Source organism: Peromyscus californicus, unplaced genomic scaffold, assembly GCF_007827085.1.
Source record: "Peromyscus californicus insignis strain IS unplaced genomic scaffold, ASM782708v3 Scaffold_7__1_contigs__length_154581171, whole genome shotgun sequence".
NCBI classification, from domain to species: Eukaryota; Metazoa; Chordata; class Mammalia; order Rodentia; family Cricetidae; genus Peromyscus; species Peromyscus californicus.
In genome coordinates, this window is record NW_026294595.1 from 19,589,397 (window position 1) to 19,604,833 (window position 15,437).

General features: G+C 36.9%; 1 protein-coding gene across 5 annotated transcripts in view; it reads right to left on the bottom strand.

The window, feature by feature from the left end:
• The window catches only part of Lrp1b (LDL receptor related protein 1B), a 1,950,932-nt gene that overhangs the window by 773,723 nt on the left and 1,161,772 nt on the right, over positions 1-15,437 (bottom strand). For 4 of the 5 annotated variants that reach the window (XM_052726596.1, XM_052726595.1, XM_052726597.1 and 1 more), the window contains exons 19-20: positions 1,523-1,603; positions 295-462 (exon numbers count right to left, since the gene is read on the bottom strand). The exons of the other annotated variant lie outside the window; for it this stretch is intronic. In XM_052726596.1, the coding sequence (XP_052582556.1) occupies positions 295-462; positions 1,523-1,603 (249 nt within the window). The remainder of the gene's footprint in view (positions 1-294; positions 463-1,522; positions 1,604-15,437) is intronic. 5 annotated transcript variants of the gene reach the window in all.

Genomic DNA, 15,437 nt, shown 5'->3' on the forward strand with positions numbered 1-15,437 from the left:
TTTTTCAGACACTTTAAAATTTGTATAAGGTTAGAACAATTGTACCAAAGCATTTAGTGAATATAGAAAGCAATGGGCACAGAAATCAACCAAGTATTGGACACCACTGAAGTAAGAAACCAGAGAAAAGAAAGGAAAAATTAAAAACATTGAGGTCAAAGGTAATATTATCTTGTTTTTCCTGTGTATTATTAATATGATGAGCAATTAGCTTGTGATTTAATAATATACTCTAAAGAGTTTATTTATGTATCAATCTATCATGATATTTCAGAGATTGATAAAATTACTGACCCGATTTGGTGCAATTGACGTGTGTTTCATCACTGAAGTCTCCACAGTCATTGTCACCATCACAGGCCCAATGCCCTGGGATACACCGGCCACTGGAACATCTGAACTGGTCATCAAAGCAAGAGTGAACACAGCCCACCTCATCACTCCTGTCCCCGCAGTCATCATCTGGAGAGAAACACTAAAAGCTAGTAAAAACTCACTTTGAAGAACATTTTTTCCTTACATTTATAACATTTTCTGTGCAGAATTTGCTTATGATTTTGGAAAAGAAAAGATACGTTCATGACCAACATTTCCCGTGAACAGTCAATAAGTCTCATTTTATACTGACATTACATCTCTTCTGGTTTACTAGCAAATGCAGAACCAAGAGAAGGAAAGTACTGACTTTAGATTTTGCAGCTTAAAATCTAGTTTGTTTATGAATAAGTAACCACCCACTAACTGCCTCTCTGCCACAAGGGTTAAGAGGAAAGTTGTGGCTATGGGACTGTTAAGTGACACAGTGCAGTAGAATTATGGAGAAATTACTACTTGAAGGCACCATTTCTATGCCTCAGAACTTGTAGCTGTATCTTCTACCCAGTGCCTTTGTCTCTATGCTCTGACATAGCCATTTACTGCTCATTCCTCCCCTGCTGCCTAATCGACTGGATTCATACATGGAAACTGTATGTTCACATTAGAAATGATTCATTCTCAGGATTGGCCATTGCGAAGACAATGGATTAAGTGGAACTAAATGACATTGATTAATATATAACTCATTTGCCTGCATTTAGAACGACTTGGCATAATGATACAACTAAGTACAGGGAAGAAAAACATTACTTGCACATAAAAAGCAAGGTGACAGAGCTAAGATCATCTGGCTAATTGCATAATAATTCATAAACTGCCAAGGTTACATAAATGCTTCGGGAACCTAAAATTGTTCTGGTCGTTTCCTTAATTGTTCCCTTTATTCATCTTTGTAGATTTAGTCTATGCCCAAACTAATATCTGAAAATGAAGCACTGTTCAAGCCCCATGGGACAAATATCATGCTCCATTATCCCTAACGCTGATCCCCAGTGATGTGCCAGCTGCCCGCTCACCACTTTTCTTAGCCACTTTGCTGGGCTCTGCAAGCTTTGCTTGCAAACTCCCTTTGGAGGAAGCCAGGCAGCCCAGAGAGCTGGGCTCCGATCTGGTCAGTGCTGGGCAGTGAGCGCTCGGTACTTGCCAGTGTCACAGTGCCATTTGCTGCTGATGCATCTTCCACTCTTACATACAAACTGAGTTAGCGGCTCGCACGTCGGGAATTCTGTGAAGGATATAAGAGAGCCACTGAGAAATGTTTTATGGACTGTGCTTGGTTTGATTTGTATCCATTTTACTACTGTGATCAGAACTCTTGTCCTCTACAAAGGCAGAGCAGACAGGAGAAGAACAAACACAGTGATTGTAAGTTCTTAAAGACATGAGGTGACCACACTTCAGTGTCTGAAAGGAGGGACTGCCAGACACCACAAGCCTAGGAGAATCATCAGATGAAGTGCCATAGGATTTCTCATAGTTTCTGAAATACATGTTCAGGGCCAACCTTGTCTTGGTGAATGATAGCAACCAGGGCTCTGCTGTTCTGCCACAAAATATTGCTTCTGTATATCCAGTGTGCTGGGCTTTTCTGAATACACAGAGCCACCCAGGGTTGTCAAGGGTAGCACTTACCTCTGAGGGATGCCAACAGTGTAAAGTGAAATTAATTTATCAACTAATGAAGTCAGTGCAGTTGCTACCATATGTTTACAAAGACTTTGACACTATCAATTCGAGTCTAACAAGGTGACCAAAACCCCTGAAAAATAATTCAGGTTTTTAAAATGAGGCTAAATCCGTTAAATGTTAAATTAAAACCATTTAAATCAAAAGATCTCCTTTCTTATCCCTTACATAATAATAATAAATAGTAATAATGATAAAAGGCAAATGAAATATAAAATACAATTAGCCATTTTAACATTCCAGTAATTCCAGAAGTTAGTACTAACATAATAAGAATGGATAATAATGAAAATTAAAAAAGTAGTAACCAGAGAAAAATTAATGTACTGAGGAGTTCAGACAAAACTTTGAACTGAGTGTTTTGCAGGGAAAAACAGTACTGTACTTGTTTATAGATGGTGGAAATTATTCACCTAAAGATTGGTGGATTTCTCAAAACTAGACCTGTTATCTCAAGAAAACTTGAGTAGAGTCATATTAATGTTTTCTCTTTAAAACAGCTTACTTAGAGTCTTAGAATATTTGATAGAGAAAAACTACAAATGTTATCAGTTTTCTGTGGACTTTTAAAGAGATGTCTAAAACAAATGCTGGTTGAGCATGCTACACTTAGGGTGGCAAAACTGCTTCATTTTATTTTATTTTTATCTAGCTAAATGCTTACATATCTAGTAGTTACCTACCTATCTACTTGTAATTTTGAGTTTGAAATTTTGAGTACTACTTAATTTGGAGAAAAATTATAAAAACAAGCAAACCTACTATATTTATCAGCTCTAAAAGTTGAGAATCACTGATAATCGCAATTACTTTGGCCCTAAGGTATCTATGGCTCAGAAAAGTCCCATGTGCCCATGATCACCAATGTCTCCCAACATTGGAATTCTCTTCCTTAAAGCTGTTTCCAACGTATTTTAGTAGTAATTTTCTATATCATTTCAATTTTTATCCTTAACTTATTCAAATTGGTATTTTATTTTCTTTATATTACAAATTGCTTCCATATGCAAATGAATACACTTCTGATTTTTACCAGACATGAGTTCTCAAATATTTCCACTATTTTTGTATTTGGTTCCCAATTTCTTTTATAATTCCATCATTGGCTAAGGCAGGAACAGGATGCTTCCTGGGGCTCACACATAGAAATCCTAGCATAAAGGAATGTTTGTCATCCCAGCCCTAAGTGAGACTAAGGTTAGAAGTTTCCTGGGCTTGCTGGTCAGCTGGCCTCATCTATTTGTTGAATTCCAGAACTGTGAGGAACCTGTCTCCAAAAAATGAGGATCTAAAGTTGACTTTAGTTAAACACACACACACACACACACACACACACACACACACACACACACGCACTCACTTCATACATACATACATGTACCCATTTGTCACCACAAAAGTACCCACATGTGCATGCTCAACGAGAGAAACGGGGGGAGAGAGAGAGAGAGAGAGAGAGAGAGAGAGAGAGAGAGAATGCTTGTCATAAAACCAGAAACAGAGGGACATGAATATGATTCAAAGAATATGGTAAAAAAGAGATTTCAGCAGAAAAAAAAGGAGGTAAATATGATTCAAAGCTAACTCTGGAAGTCAGACCTGCTGACATAGGCCAACAGCCCAAATACTTAAATGTTGTGGTAGGGGAATCAGGAAGTCAAAGCCAGCCAAGGATGGGAGGGAAGACCTTGCCTCAAAAAATTGAGAAATAAATGAATAAATCTAAAATTGAATCAACCTTCAGTTTCTTAGAAAATCCATACACCTTCTGCTCACATAGCATGTAACATGAACACACACAAAATGTATATTGTTTCATGATGGCCTCAAATTCATGATCCCTCTGCCCAGCCCCCTGAGGGCTGTGACTACAGTGTGTTTCCCTTTCCTACTTTAATATTAACATTAATTTAACATTTGAAATGAGTATCTAAATATTCTAGTTCACCCTTGTTTATGTGTTTTGCTAGAATATTTTTATGCATTTTTATGTTTGAAAAAGAATTAAGTATAATAAATGGGCCTTTCTTGACTTCATGATGTAAATACAGCATCCTGAAGGCTAGTAAGCAGTAAAACTTAAAAAGTTTGACACAAGCCGGGCGGTGGTGGCGCACGCCTTTAATCCCAGCACTCGGGAGGCAGAGCCAGGTGAATCTCTGTGAGTTCGAGGCCAGCCTGGACTACCAAGTGAGTTCCAGGAAAGGCGCAAAGCTACACAGAGAAACCCTGTCTCGAAAAACCAAAAAAAAAAAAAAAAGTTTGACACATAAGCAAATCCTGATGTCATTCCTATATCACAGAACATAGAGGCTAGCATAAGTGGAAGGAGTACCATGTTAAATCTTAAAATTATTTTAACTTCCTGATGTCATTCCTACATCACAGAACATAGAGGCTATCATAAGCGGAAGAACTACCATGCTAAATCTTAAAATTGTTTTAACTTCTACCCACATGTGCATGCTCAACGAGAGAGAGAGATATGTGTCTAATGTTGAGTCCATTTTAGGAGGAATAAATGAAATATAGTGGCTTTCATTTGGCAGAGGGTAGAAAAACACATATTCTTAATTTCTATCTTACCACAAGTGCCCAACAGAGACATAAATGGTGTCATTTTACAGTACACACCTTACCCTAAAACATGAATTACAGCTAAAACTTCTCAAATTTAATATTTCCCTCTTTCATACTAGTTTTAACACTTGAAATTAGTATCTAAATATTCTAGTTCACTTTTGTATTATATTTTATTAAAATATTGTTATGAATTTTTATTTTTGACAAATAAATAAATAAACATGGCTTTCTTGACTTCATATAAATATACTTTGACTTTAAATCTTTCAATGCAAATTGTAGGACATTTAGAAACATTTAATGATTAATTCTGTAAAAGACAGAAAGTACAAACCAAAATGACTCACATTTTATCCTGTTCCAATTACAGTGAGGAAAAGAAAACTATATTTTATCTTGGTGACTACTTTAACTATATAAAACAGTTTATGGATCAATGGGCTGCTAATTTTTTTTATTGTTACAGGTAGTTTGCTCAATTTGTGTACTTTATCTTTTTCTTAAAATTTACTAGCATGTTATATGAATGCCATTCTGTAAACAGCTACAATTTCTCTTTCAATGAGCTTCTATTTGTCTAGGGTATACAGTTTAGCAGTGGTTCCCAAGGACATTATTTTCAGATGCATTTTTGTTTATTTTCTGCCTCTTACCTAGGTATCTCCTTCCTTCCTTCCCTCTAAAAAAATCTAGCGAAGTAATTTTTGTTGAAGTCTCAAAATCCTGTAGCCCATAGTCTAAATGATGGAGCAGACCTTTATGACCAAGCCTGTGGGAGTATACAGATATTCGTGTAAAATTAGATGATAAAGTAATAATATCACGGGAATCCAGGTTTAGAAAAGTGATGCCTTAAGTTAAGGAGACTGCAATTACTCCACCTTTACTGTTAATACTTGGCAACTGGAGAGCTAAAATTGTCATTTCTGAATCCTGAGAATTAAATAATACACCTCACCTTAGGATACTTCACAAGAGCAGCAAGGGCAGAGGAAATTTGGAATTACTGTGACTGATATCAAAACACTTTAGTTTTTCATTATACTGCCACAATCATTACCAAGAATGTTTAATGATACCACAGCAGAGGAAAATTTGGGCAAGATCAAATGTTAACATTCTTCATTCTGTCTTTTGTTTTGAAATCTGAGTTTTACCTGCTATAATGTATATAATTATCTGTTGGTATGAAAAGTGAAATGGTGCTTCTGAAAGTTACTCATGTTGGATTGTAACTACCGAAGACACTTTTCAGATATCGCTGCTAACTGTGGCTCCCAAGGACCAGGACTCAAATCGAACAGATTACTTATTTTTATTGCTTTTACTTCACTTTGACATCAGTCTTGTTATCTCAGTATTCCTCTTCGTTAGATTGCTCCGGTTAGCTATATATTTATGATGTCTATAAAATGATTTGGTGAGGCAGAGCAGTTGTTACATGGGTGGCTTTTGTACTTTGTAACATGAACTGCTTTTTACTTAGAGGCCAATTGCTATTTGGTACTGTTTAATGTAGATTAAATAAATGACTTAAATAAAATGAGAATAGTTAATACATATGTCTAGAAGACAGACATAATAGATACATTTTAAAGCTATACACATATTTAAATATTTAGAGCTAACATAGTTACCACATGATACATTTTTAATTTTATTTATTCCATAGGTCAGATTTTAAAATATCCAATGATATAAACACATTGTAGTATAAGTGTAGTGCAATATTTTATGTTTCTTATTACTTTTCTTTTTACTTTCTATCTTTCTTCCTTTTTTGGGTAGTGGGAGTGATAAGGGCATAGGTGTAACTCTTTTCATAAACACTACAAGTTTTGTACAAAGATAATCCTGGATTGATATCCTGGCCTTATGAGTAATTAATGGGTGGCCTTATGTACTTACTTAATGTCTCTGACCCAAGATTATTAATGTGTACAGTAAACAGGAAATACTGCAAAAGTCCATTTACTCAAGATTTTATTTAGAGCTTTATTACACATAGAGTTCTAGGTTATAGACATAGATTGTGAAGAATGAATGAATGAAAGAATGAATACCATAGGCACAGGAAACAAAAGCTGCAGGAAATCTAGTTGGAAAAATATTTGGAAAGTGATTAAACACATGACTTCAAAATTATCAAATAATTGGTAGCATAAAGGTGTTGCAGATGATATGCTAGACTGGGACACTTCAGTAGTATACCAGGTTCAGAAGCATTCTCATTCAGTCCAAACAGTGCTGGGCAGTGACAGTCTGCAGGGGAAGCAGCAGACACTGCCTTTGGGCTGCCAGAGGGCTTTTCGGATACAAGTATTTAAGAAGTTATATGAGATACAAAGCGGTTCATTAGAAGGTGAGCTTCAGATGATTTTGTTCCGCTGTAGGCTAACAGGAGTCCTGAGTGCATTTCAGGTGCCCTACTCTACATTGTGGTTGATCTGCAGGCCGAGCATATGACATGCACTTCTGGGTTACAGTGTTTTCAAGTCAGAATACAGTTGTCAGAATGTGCCTATCAAAAGCTAAGGACAATCTGTGTTCCTGCGAAACACAGAAACTTTAAGAGTCACTTTGGGTAGTTTTAACGTTCTTCTGAAAGAAGTGACATAAAGGTAATGTGAGTGAAATATTCATGTTAAAACAGGTCAACAGGAACATTCTAGATCAAACAAGACTCAGATCTCAGAAGAAACTAAAGTGAAAGTACATAAATACTTGGAGAAAGTGAAAGAATTTCAATGGGGGGCGGAGAATTCTACATGTGATGGAATAGGCTTTAGAGAGCTTTTGGAGTAATCAGTGTTTACAAGGCAGAACCCTAGAAGTAAAAGAAGGTACATGGGAGTGTGTAAAAGACAACATGAACAAAAGGTCAGGAAAAACAGTAAGTTATTCCGGCAGTAGAACAGCCACAAAAGAAATAAATAGCAGATACTTTAATGTGTTTCCTAAAGTGTAAAAAGTAGAAGAGAGTGGAAAGGGTGTATCGTGGACTAGGGGGGTCCAGCCCCTCGACAGTCCCCTCCCAGGGTCCGGGAAGAATCTACAACCAGCTGATAATAAATCTTTGATAAAAAGGAATGAATCTATGTACATGAAACTCCTTAGTCCATACACTTTATTATTCTGTGATAGTTCTCTCTCTACACAGCTTCTATTCTGCTCTCATGTCTAGCTCCTTTCTTGCCTGACTTCTCTATATTTATCTACTGTCCCCTCTAGGTTCTATCTTAATTCCTTCATCTAGTTCTGTCCCGTCTAGGTTCTCATCTATCTAGTTCTTTCCCCTATCAGCTCCTCTCCCGTCTCGTCTCCTTCTCTCTCATCTGGCTCTTCCTCATCTTGTTCTTCCCCATCTGGCTCTTTCTCATCTTCCATCTCGTTTCTCTAGTCCTCTATTTTAGCCCTTCAATCTAGTTCTTCCCCATCTCAGTTTGTTCCTCTCAAGTTCTTACCCATCTAGTTCTTCCATTCTCTTTTCTCTTCTCCGTCCTGTGCCCTGGAAGTCCCAGTATATAAAGGGAGGGTCTGAGCTAAATTGTATAAAGTTATTACTTAACGTCCACCTCTCCTAGGTGGTGTCTCCTTGTGGAATTTACCGTAAGTCAGGAGACTTGCATGTGGGCTGTATCACTGTTAGTCCTCGGGAGTTGGGCAACCACCTGGGTGGTGTTTCCTGTAGTCCTTGAAAGTGGCTAAGGGAGATAATCTGATTCCAGAGAAAGCCTTTCCTGAGGCTGTTCTCCAAATACCTGGAATGTGTATGTCCAGAGGGTGATCAGTTCACACTGTTAGTCCTTCTTAGGGAAAAGTCAATTGGGAAAACTGTGAAGGCACACATGATTTTCATAACAGAATACAGCTGATATATAACAAGCCAAGTAACACCAAAAACTCCTTGGGATTTGGCTTCCTCTGGAGGAATTCCCTGCTTCTTCCAGGTAGTGACTTTGACATAACCAGCTGAGTTCTTATGATATATTCCTGCGGCCCGTAGCAAGGGTGCTCAAAAATTAATGAGTGAACTGTGTATTTGTTTGATGCTTGCCCATATGAAATTATATCTTGTCTATAAATGGAGAAGTTTGAATATCAATGTCAATATAGAATAGGACACAATATTTTAATTCCACTTAAGATGTGGATAATGGCAAGAACCTAGTATGTTGAAGGTGTAACCCTAGCTTGTTATTAGTATTGCCCCCTAGCGTAAACAATGTCAGCTTAGAAAACTAGACTGTGAGTGAAGAAATAAAATGGTCTCTCCTGGAAATTAATAACCACCTAATTATTTCACAATACTACTTTACAACTTGAAAAAAATTCCCATGTGAAAAAATTAGGTAAAAGTTAATCTAAGGCTTTTAATAAAATTTTAATAAAATGTATCAGAGAGCTCACAGAATATATGGCTATACACAGTCACATAGGAACACCACAAAGGTGCAAAAATAATACCAAACTATACAAGTTCTCAAAATTCAAAATTCAAAAACAATAACTTTTATAAAAGTATAGAAAAGGTAATGAACATTTTGGTCAGTAAAGTTCAACAGACTTAACAAAAAACAGATCTTTAAACATTAACTATGTTTGTAAAGATTACTAATTGAAATCAGATAAATAATATAAGAAATTCAGATCATATTTATTTAAATGGTTAAGATAAAAATAAATACTCTAAGAAATAAAGGCAGCCGGAGGTGGTGGCACACGCCTTTAATCCCAGCCCTTGAGAAGCAGAGGCAGGGGGACCTCTTTGAGTTCAAGGCCTGCCTGGTCTACAGAGTAAGTTCCAGGACAGGCTTCAAAGCTATAGAGAGAAACCCTGTCTCGAAAAATCAAAACTCCAACCACCACCCCCTCCAAAGAAAAAAAAAAAGGGAAACATGAAAAGAAAACAATTAGGATATTTAAAAATGAAAATAAACTTTTGAAAATACAAGTTGAAAGAATGAGCTAAATTAGATTTAGTATATTGAAGGATTGGATTATATTTTGAAAATAGCTTTTTCATACATTTAAGGCTTTTTCGCACCTTCTCAGTTTTAGTTAATTCACTTCCTATCCCCATCTATGCATAAAACATTTGCTCTTGGTTTCCACCCCTCTTCTTTCATATTGAGAAATAATAGTTCAAGTAGAGCTACTTCAAATGAATAGACAATGCTGTAGTTATTAAAATACATTTCAATAAAGAATAATACCTGAAGTTGGGAGGGAGTCATGTAGGAAGATATGGGGGATTGGGAAGAGGAAAATAGGGAGTTGGATATGATAATATTTCAATGTATATGTGAAATAAATGCTGAAAGCATAAACTTTAAAAATGAGAGCCGGGCGGTGGTGGCGCACGCCTTTAATCCCAGCACTGGGAGGCAGAGGCAGGCAGATCTTTGTGAGTTCAAGGCCAGCCTGGTCTACAGAGTGAGTTCCAGGAAAGGCGCAAAGCTACACAGAGAAACCCTGTCTCAAAAAACTAAAAAAAAAAAAAAATGAGAATAACTGAAGTGAACGAGCTAAAGAGATCAGCATATCTACACAGTGAAGAATAAAAAGAAATAAAAGAGATAAAGTGTCGCGGCAATAAAACTGAAAGTTCCAAAACCATGGTAGAGAAAAATATGGAAAAAGTCATATCAAAATACTTCCTCCGTGTATGTATTAATTAAGATTCAGGAAGAACAATAGTCAGCTCACAGACGAAACCCAGCAGAAAGGCAAGAATAGCAAAAATCAACTCATGAATTGGATTTGACTTGCAAAGATTTCACAGTATTAAATCAGAAGAAACAAATCTACTTCCTCCAGTAAAGGGATGTGAACTTTTAGAAAGTAATTCCCTTCCTTTCTCAAAGCAAATGGAGAGTTGAAGAGAGGTAAAGGAGACAGAAAAACAAACAAACAAACAAACAAAAACAAAAACAAACAAACAAGCAAAAAAAACAGGAAAACCAAGAAATAGCCTGAGACTGAATGTAAGAAGAAAGCATCAGGACAGTGGTATGGGAGCTGCTTAGATATGCTAATAATGGTGTTTTGCCCATCTAAGGAAAACAAAATCCCTGAAAAGCTTGGAGAACAATCATGTTGGAGGAGCTTGGGGGGAAATAAATGTATGAATTTCAAGTCCTAGGTAAATGGATGGAACAGAACATGAATGTGTAAAATTGTATGCATTTTCTGTGAAATGTAAAGACTGCAGTAAATCAGTGTGCCAACTGTAAGCAAAGCTTAGCTTTGTTGATGGCAACTTCTGCACATGAGTGAATATTGATGCATCAAAACTTGGGACATGAAAACTGAAATCTTAGGGCCTGTTCATGTGCTGTTATTACTACTACTGTCAACGTTTATTACCATTATTATTATTAGTAGTATTTATTCACATTTCAGTGAAATAAACATTTTCAAACCTAAAGAATGAGATCATAAAGAATGAGATCATCTCAAAAAGCAGCACCTCTTCCTGGAAGCAACAATGATTGGTATTAAAACAAATCCATGCTCAATTCAACTCTAAAGCCAGTAAACAATATAGTCATATTTGTAATTCTACGAACTTAGTTACAGTAAAGATTAAAAAATCAATAAAATGTGACAGATAAATGATTATTATCTCATATACATTCATATTAAAGCAAAAATGTATGAGGATTGATTATCTCATATAAATTAATTTTGTCATGTGGTGTAAGGCTGTATTTCTGGAAATTTTCATCTTTGGTGCGCGTGCATGTGTGTGTGTGTGTGTGTGTGTGTGTGTGTGTGTGTGTGTGTGTGTGCATATATCATATTCTCCAAGAGAAAAAGAGTGAAAACTTTTTATTGTGAGATAACATCCTTTGAAATTAAATAACAATTAAAATTAATAAGTTATACAACATTAGGTCATATTATTTTCTCATACTAATCCTAACACAGCAACAATTCATTGTAGCTGTGTGTAGGCAGAAGAAATCCATTACCCAGCATGCTTTGTTATGAGTTTCATTGTTGTTATTTTAAAAATTTGGAATTTTTTAGAGCAAAGAGACTTTAGAGCACATAGGGACCTTTTTAGAGAAAATGGACTTCAGAGCACATAAGGACTTCTTGGAGCAAAGGGTGTGAGAAGGGACTCCTGGATCTGTGATCTATGGTTTATTGGGAAGCTCAGATCACAATTCTGCTCTTACTCTGTTCAGGCGTTTCCATTTCTTTCCATACACAGGGAAAGCAAGCAAGCCATGCACAGCTGCACGTACTTGAAATACCGTTCACATGGCAGTCCAACGTAGGGACTTTCACAGCCAGACTAGGAGCAGTGCTCCCAAGTCTGAGGGGATGGGTGACCCAGTGAGAGTAAGGTACTTAGAAGAAGGAGTGTATGGCACATCTAAGAGACCATACTAAGCTTCACAAAACAGGTAACGGCTTTCTTTACAGTGCCAGTACTGGACCCAGACACAGTTATGATTATAAAATGTATTCAGTTCCTGTTTGAGTTGAGGTGTGTTAAGGATTGAACCCTGAGCCCCATACACTTACTTTCTAGACCTTCATCTTCAGCTTTGTACATGGCTTCACAGGTCTTACTCTTACCTGTTCTAGCTCTAGAACTTTCCCTTCACATATAAAATCAACATAAAAGTTCCCAACAAGCTATTATGGATCCTCACACTATCCAAACCTGGTTGCAAATTAGTTTCACAAGTGTGCATGAGAATGATTAAGGCTGGTCTGCTAAGAAAAATGGTTCTGTGGAAGCTGGAGAGGTGGCTCAGTGGTTAAGAGCACAGGCTTTTCTTATGAAGGACCTGAGTTTTGTTGGCAGAATCACACCAAGTGGCTCACACCTGCCTGTAACTCCAGCTCCACAGTAATTCAATGCCTCTGGTCTGCTTGGGGTCTGCATTCACATATACCCACAAGCGGATACATGTACACACACACACAATTAAAAATAATAAAACCTTATTTTTTAGGGTTGCAATCCACAGGAAGGCAGTAGTGCTGACCCCCATCATGCATGATGACTTGTTCAAGACAACTAGTGAACATTTATAGAACACAGCTCTGCTCTTCCAGTATTCACCCCAATACCTAGCTCCGGGTTTGTTTTTTATTAGTAAGACCTTTTAAGATTCATGCTACTCAACACTTTTCCTTATTTGTAAAGTTTCATTACAAAAAGACAGACACCATCAATTAGAGTTTCAAACCTGCACTGGACCCAATCTGTGACAATTGACACATGAAATGATAGACATATATTGCCACTGCAATATTCATAGATAGACCATCAACTCAATCATTCTGAAGATTTTTTATGTAAATATATTTTGGATCAATGGTGGTGAAAGGGATCGAACTCTGGGTGTTGATCACTATTGGGTAGACTTATGTACATAAGGCATTCATTCATTCAATTGTTCTATTTTTTGAGATAGAGCCTCTCTTGAGTCCATGGTGGTTGGAAGTTACTATGTAGACCAGGGTGACCTGGAATTGGCTGTTATCTTCCCAGCTATTCTTCCCAAGCACTGAGATAAGGAATGTACCACTTCACTTAGCATGCACAGTGGGGCCTGGCAAGGACTTGAAGAGGTCATTTTAAATTGACTTAGGGAAAAACGTTAGTATAGATATTAACCTAGTAATGGAATCAGAGAACAGAAGAAAGAATAGTGCTATTAACTAACCATCAATAGAGGTGTGACAGTTTCCCTAAATACTAGATTTGATGTTGGAAGTGCAGGTATTTCCTGTTCAGTCCTCATGAGAACAACAAGTAAGGTTTTGTGAATGAGTGTGAGTGAGTGTGAGTGTGTGTGTGAGTGTGTGTGTGTGTGTGTGTGTGTGTGTGTGTGTGAGAGAGAGAGAGAGAGAGAGAGAGAGAGCACATGCACACAGTGTACGTGTACCTGTGTGTGCATGTCTCAATTCCAGAGAAGATATGCACATGCGCTGCTCTATTGCTCTGCTGCTTTCCTTTGATATAGGGTTTGTCACTGAGCCTGCAGCTGGGCAGGCAGCCACCATGTCCTAGTGATCTTCTTATCTCCACCCTCCACAGCTCTGGGATTACATGTATATGTGGCCAAAGGTGCGGGAATACTATCTCAGGTCTTCATGCTTGTCCAGAAAGTGATCCTATCCACTCAGCCATCCCCTCAGCCCAGGTTATTTTTTATTATTTTTCTTTATATAAAAAATTAAATACATTTCAAAGAAATTAGTTTTCTCCAAAGTTATTCTTATGATAGCAAAATATAAATAAGAATACATAAAATATGGAATGAAATTAGTAAGATAGATCAATATATTCCTGTGCATCTATTCATCAGTCTGCCTACCTATCAGAAGAAACTTATAAGTACCAAATAAAAATGCAAATATTTCTTGTATTCATGAAGGAATTTCATAAGACTACTATTCTTCAGTGAAGGAATAAGTCACAATACATGCCAAAAAAGTATAATTATAGACTTTACTTCATATCACAATTAAATAATATCTTTATCTGAACAGAAGAAAATCATAAATGATTGACATGTATTCTTGAATCTACAAATATTTTGAAATAAATTTATGAAGCTTATCATTAGCTTATTGAGATAGAGCCTCTCTTGAGTCCATGGTGGTTGGCAATTAGCAATAATACAATACTAATTAACTTTTGCAGTTACATGAAATTTGAAATACCTGTTTGAAATTTTCAGTATTCCACACATTCCCTTTCTTATTTTATTAATAGAGTTTTATCATTGATTTTTGGAATACCCAGATATAACCAGTTTTACATTAGTATGACAATGTAATGCTACTTTCTATAAACCTGTATACTATGTTCGATGCTTGTAGTTTATTTGGAACTTTAAAACTTTTGGGTTACATAGATATTCTAGTGAGGAAGAAATGAAGAGAAATGCATAATTTTAAAACTTAATAGTTAATCTATTTTTACAGCTTATTTCAAATTTTTATAATTTTTATTTTAAAAATTGGAAGTACCAACATGAAACCTTGCCTGAGAGCTAAAGTTGGCTGTCATTTTGATAGTGAAATGAGTAAGGTACAATGACTACCCCTTTCTGTTCACAATTGATCACATCAGATAAATGTGCATTTTCTACTTACTGAGGGTCCCCCAGGTCTTTGTTCTAACCTCTCAGGGCAGAAACTTTGTCCTTTCACCTTCGCCAGGCACAGTGCTAGACTTAATATAATTTCAGCTCATATCCTAAGAAAGTAGTTCTGGGGAGGAGATCGAATCTGCCCTTGAAGCCTTGCAAAGCAATTAAAAGAAGTCAGATCCTGGCTCCATAACTTTCATGGGGGGTTTTAATTTCAGTGCTTTCAGATATGCTCAAATTCTGGAAGACTTTCACTCATGAAATGAGCAAGAACTAGTAAGTCAAATCAGTACAGTTTGTCTGCTACATGAGATGCCAAAATTTGGAGCCCTTGCTCTTGGAATGTGAGGTGAGAAGAACAATTTTGTTTTGTAATCAGGAGTGGTGACATCTCTAATGACTGAAGGTAATGGGGGGCTAATGCTACTCAGCTGCTGCAAAAGGGACCTAGGCACCATACTTGGGAGCCATTTAAAAGCAAACTGGCCCCTAAAAAGTATGTTTGGAAGCAGGTGTGGTAGCACACAGCTTTAATCCCAGCACTCTAGAGGCAAAAGCAGGGGGATCTCTTTGAGTTTGAGTCCAGCCTGGTCTACATAGTGAGTCCAGGCCAGCCGGAGCTATCTCCATGGTGGTTATGGATAAAGCCTCCATAGAGAGACC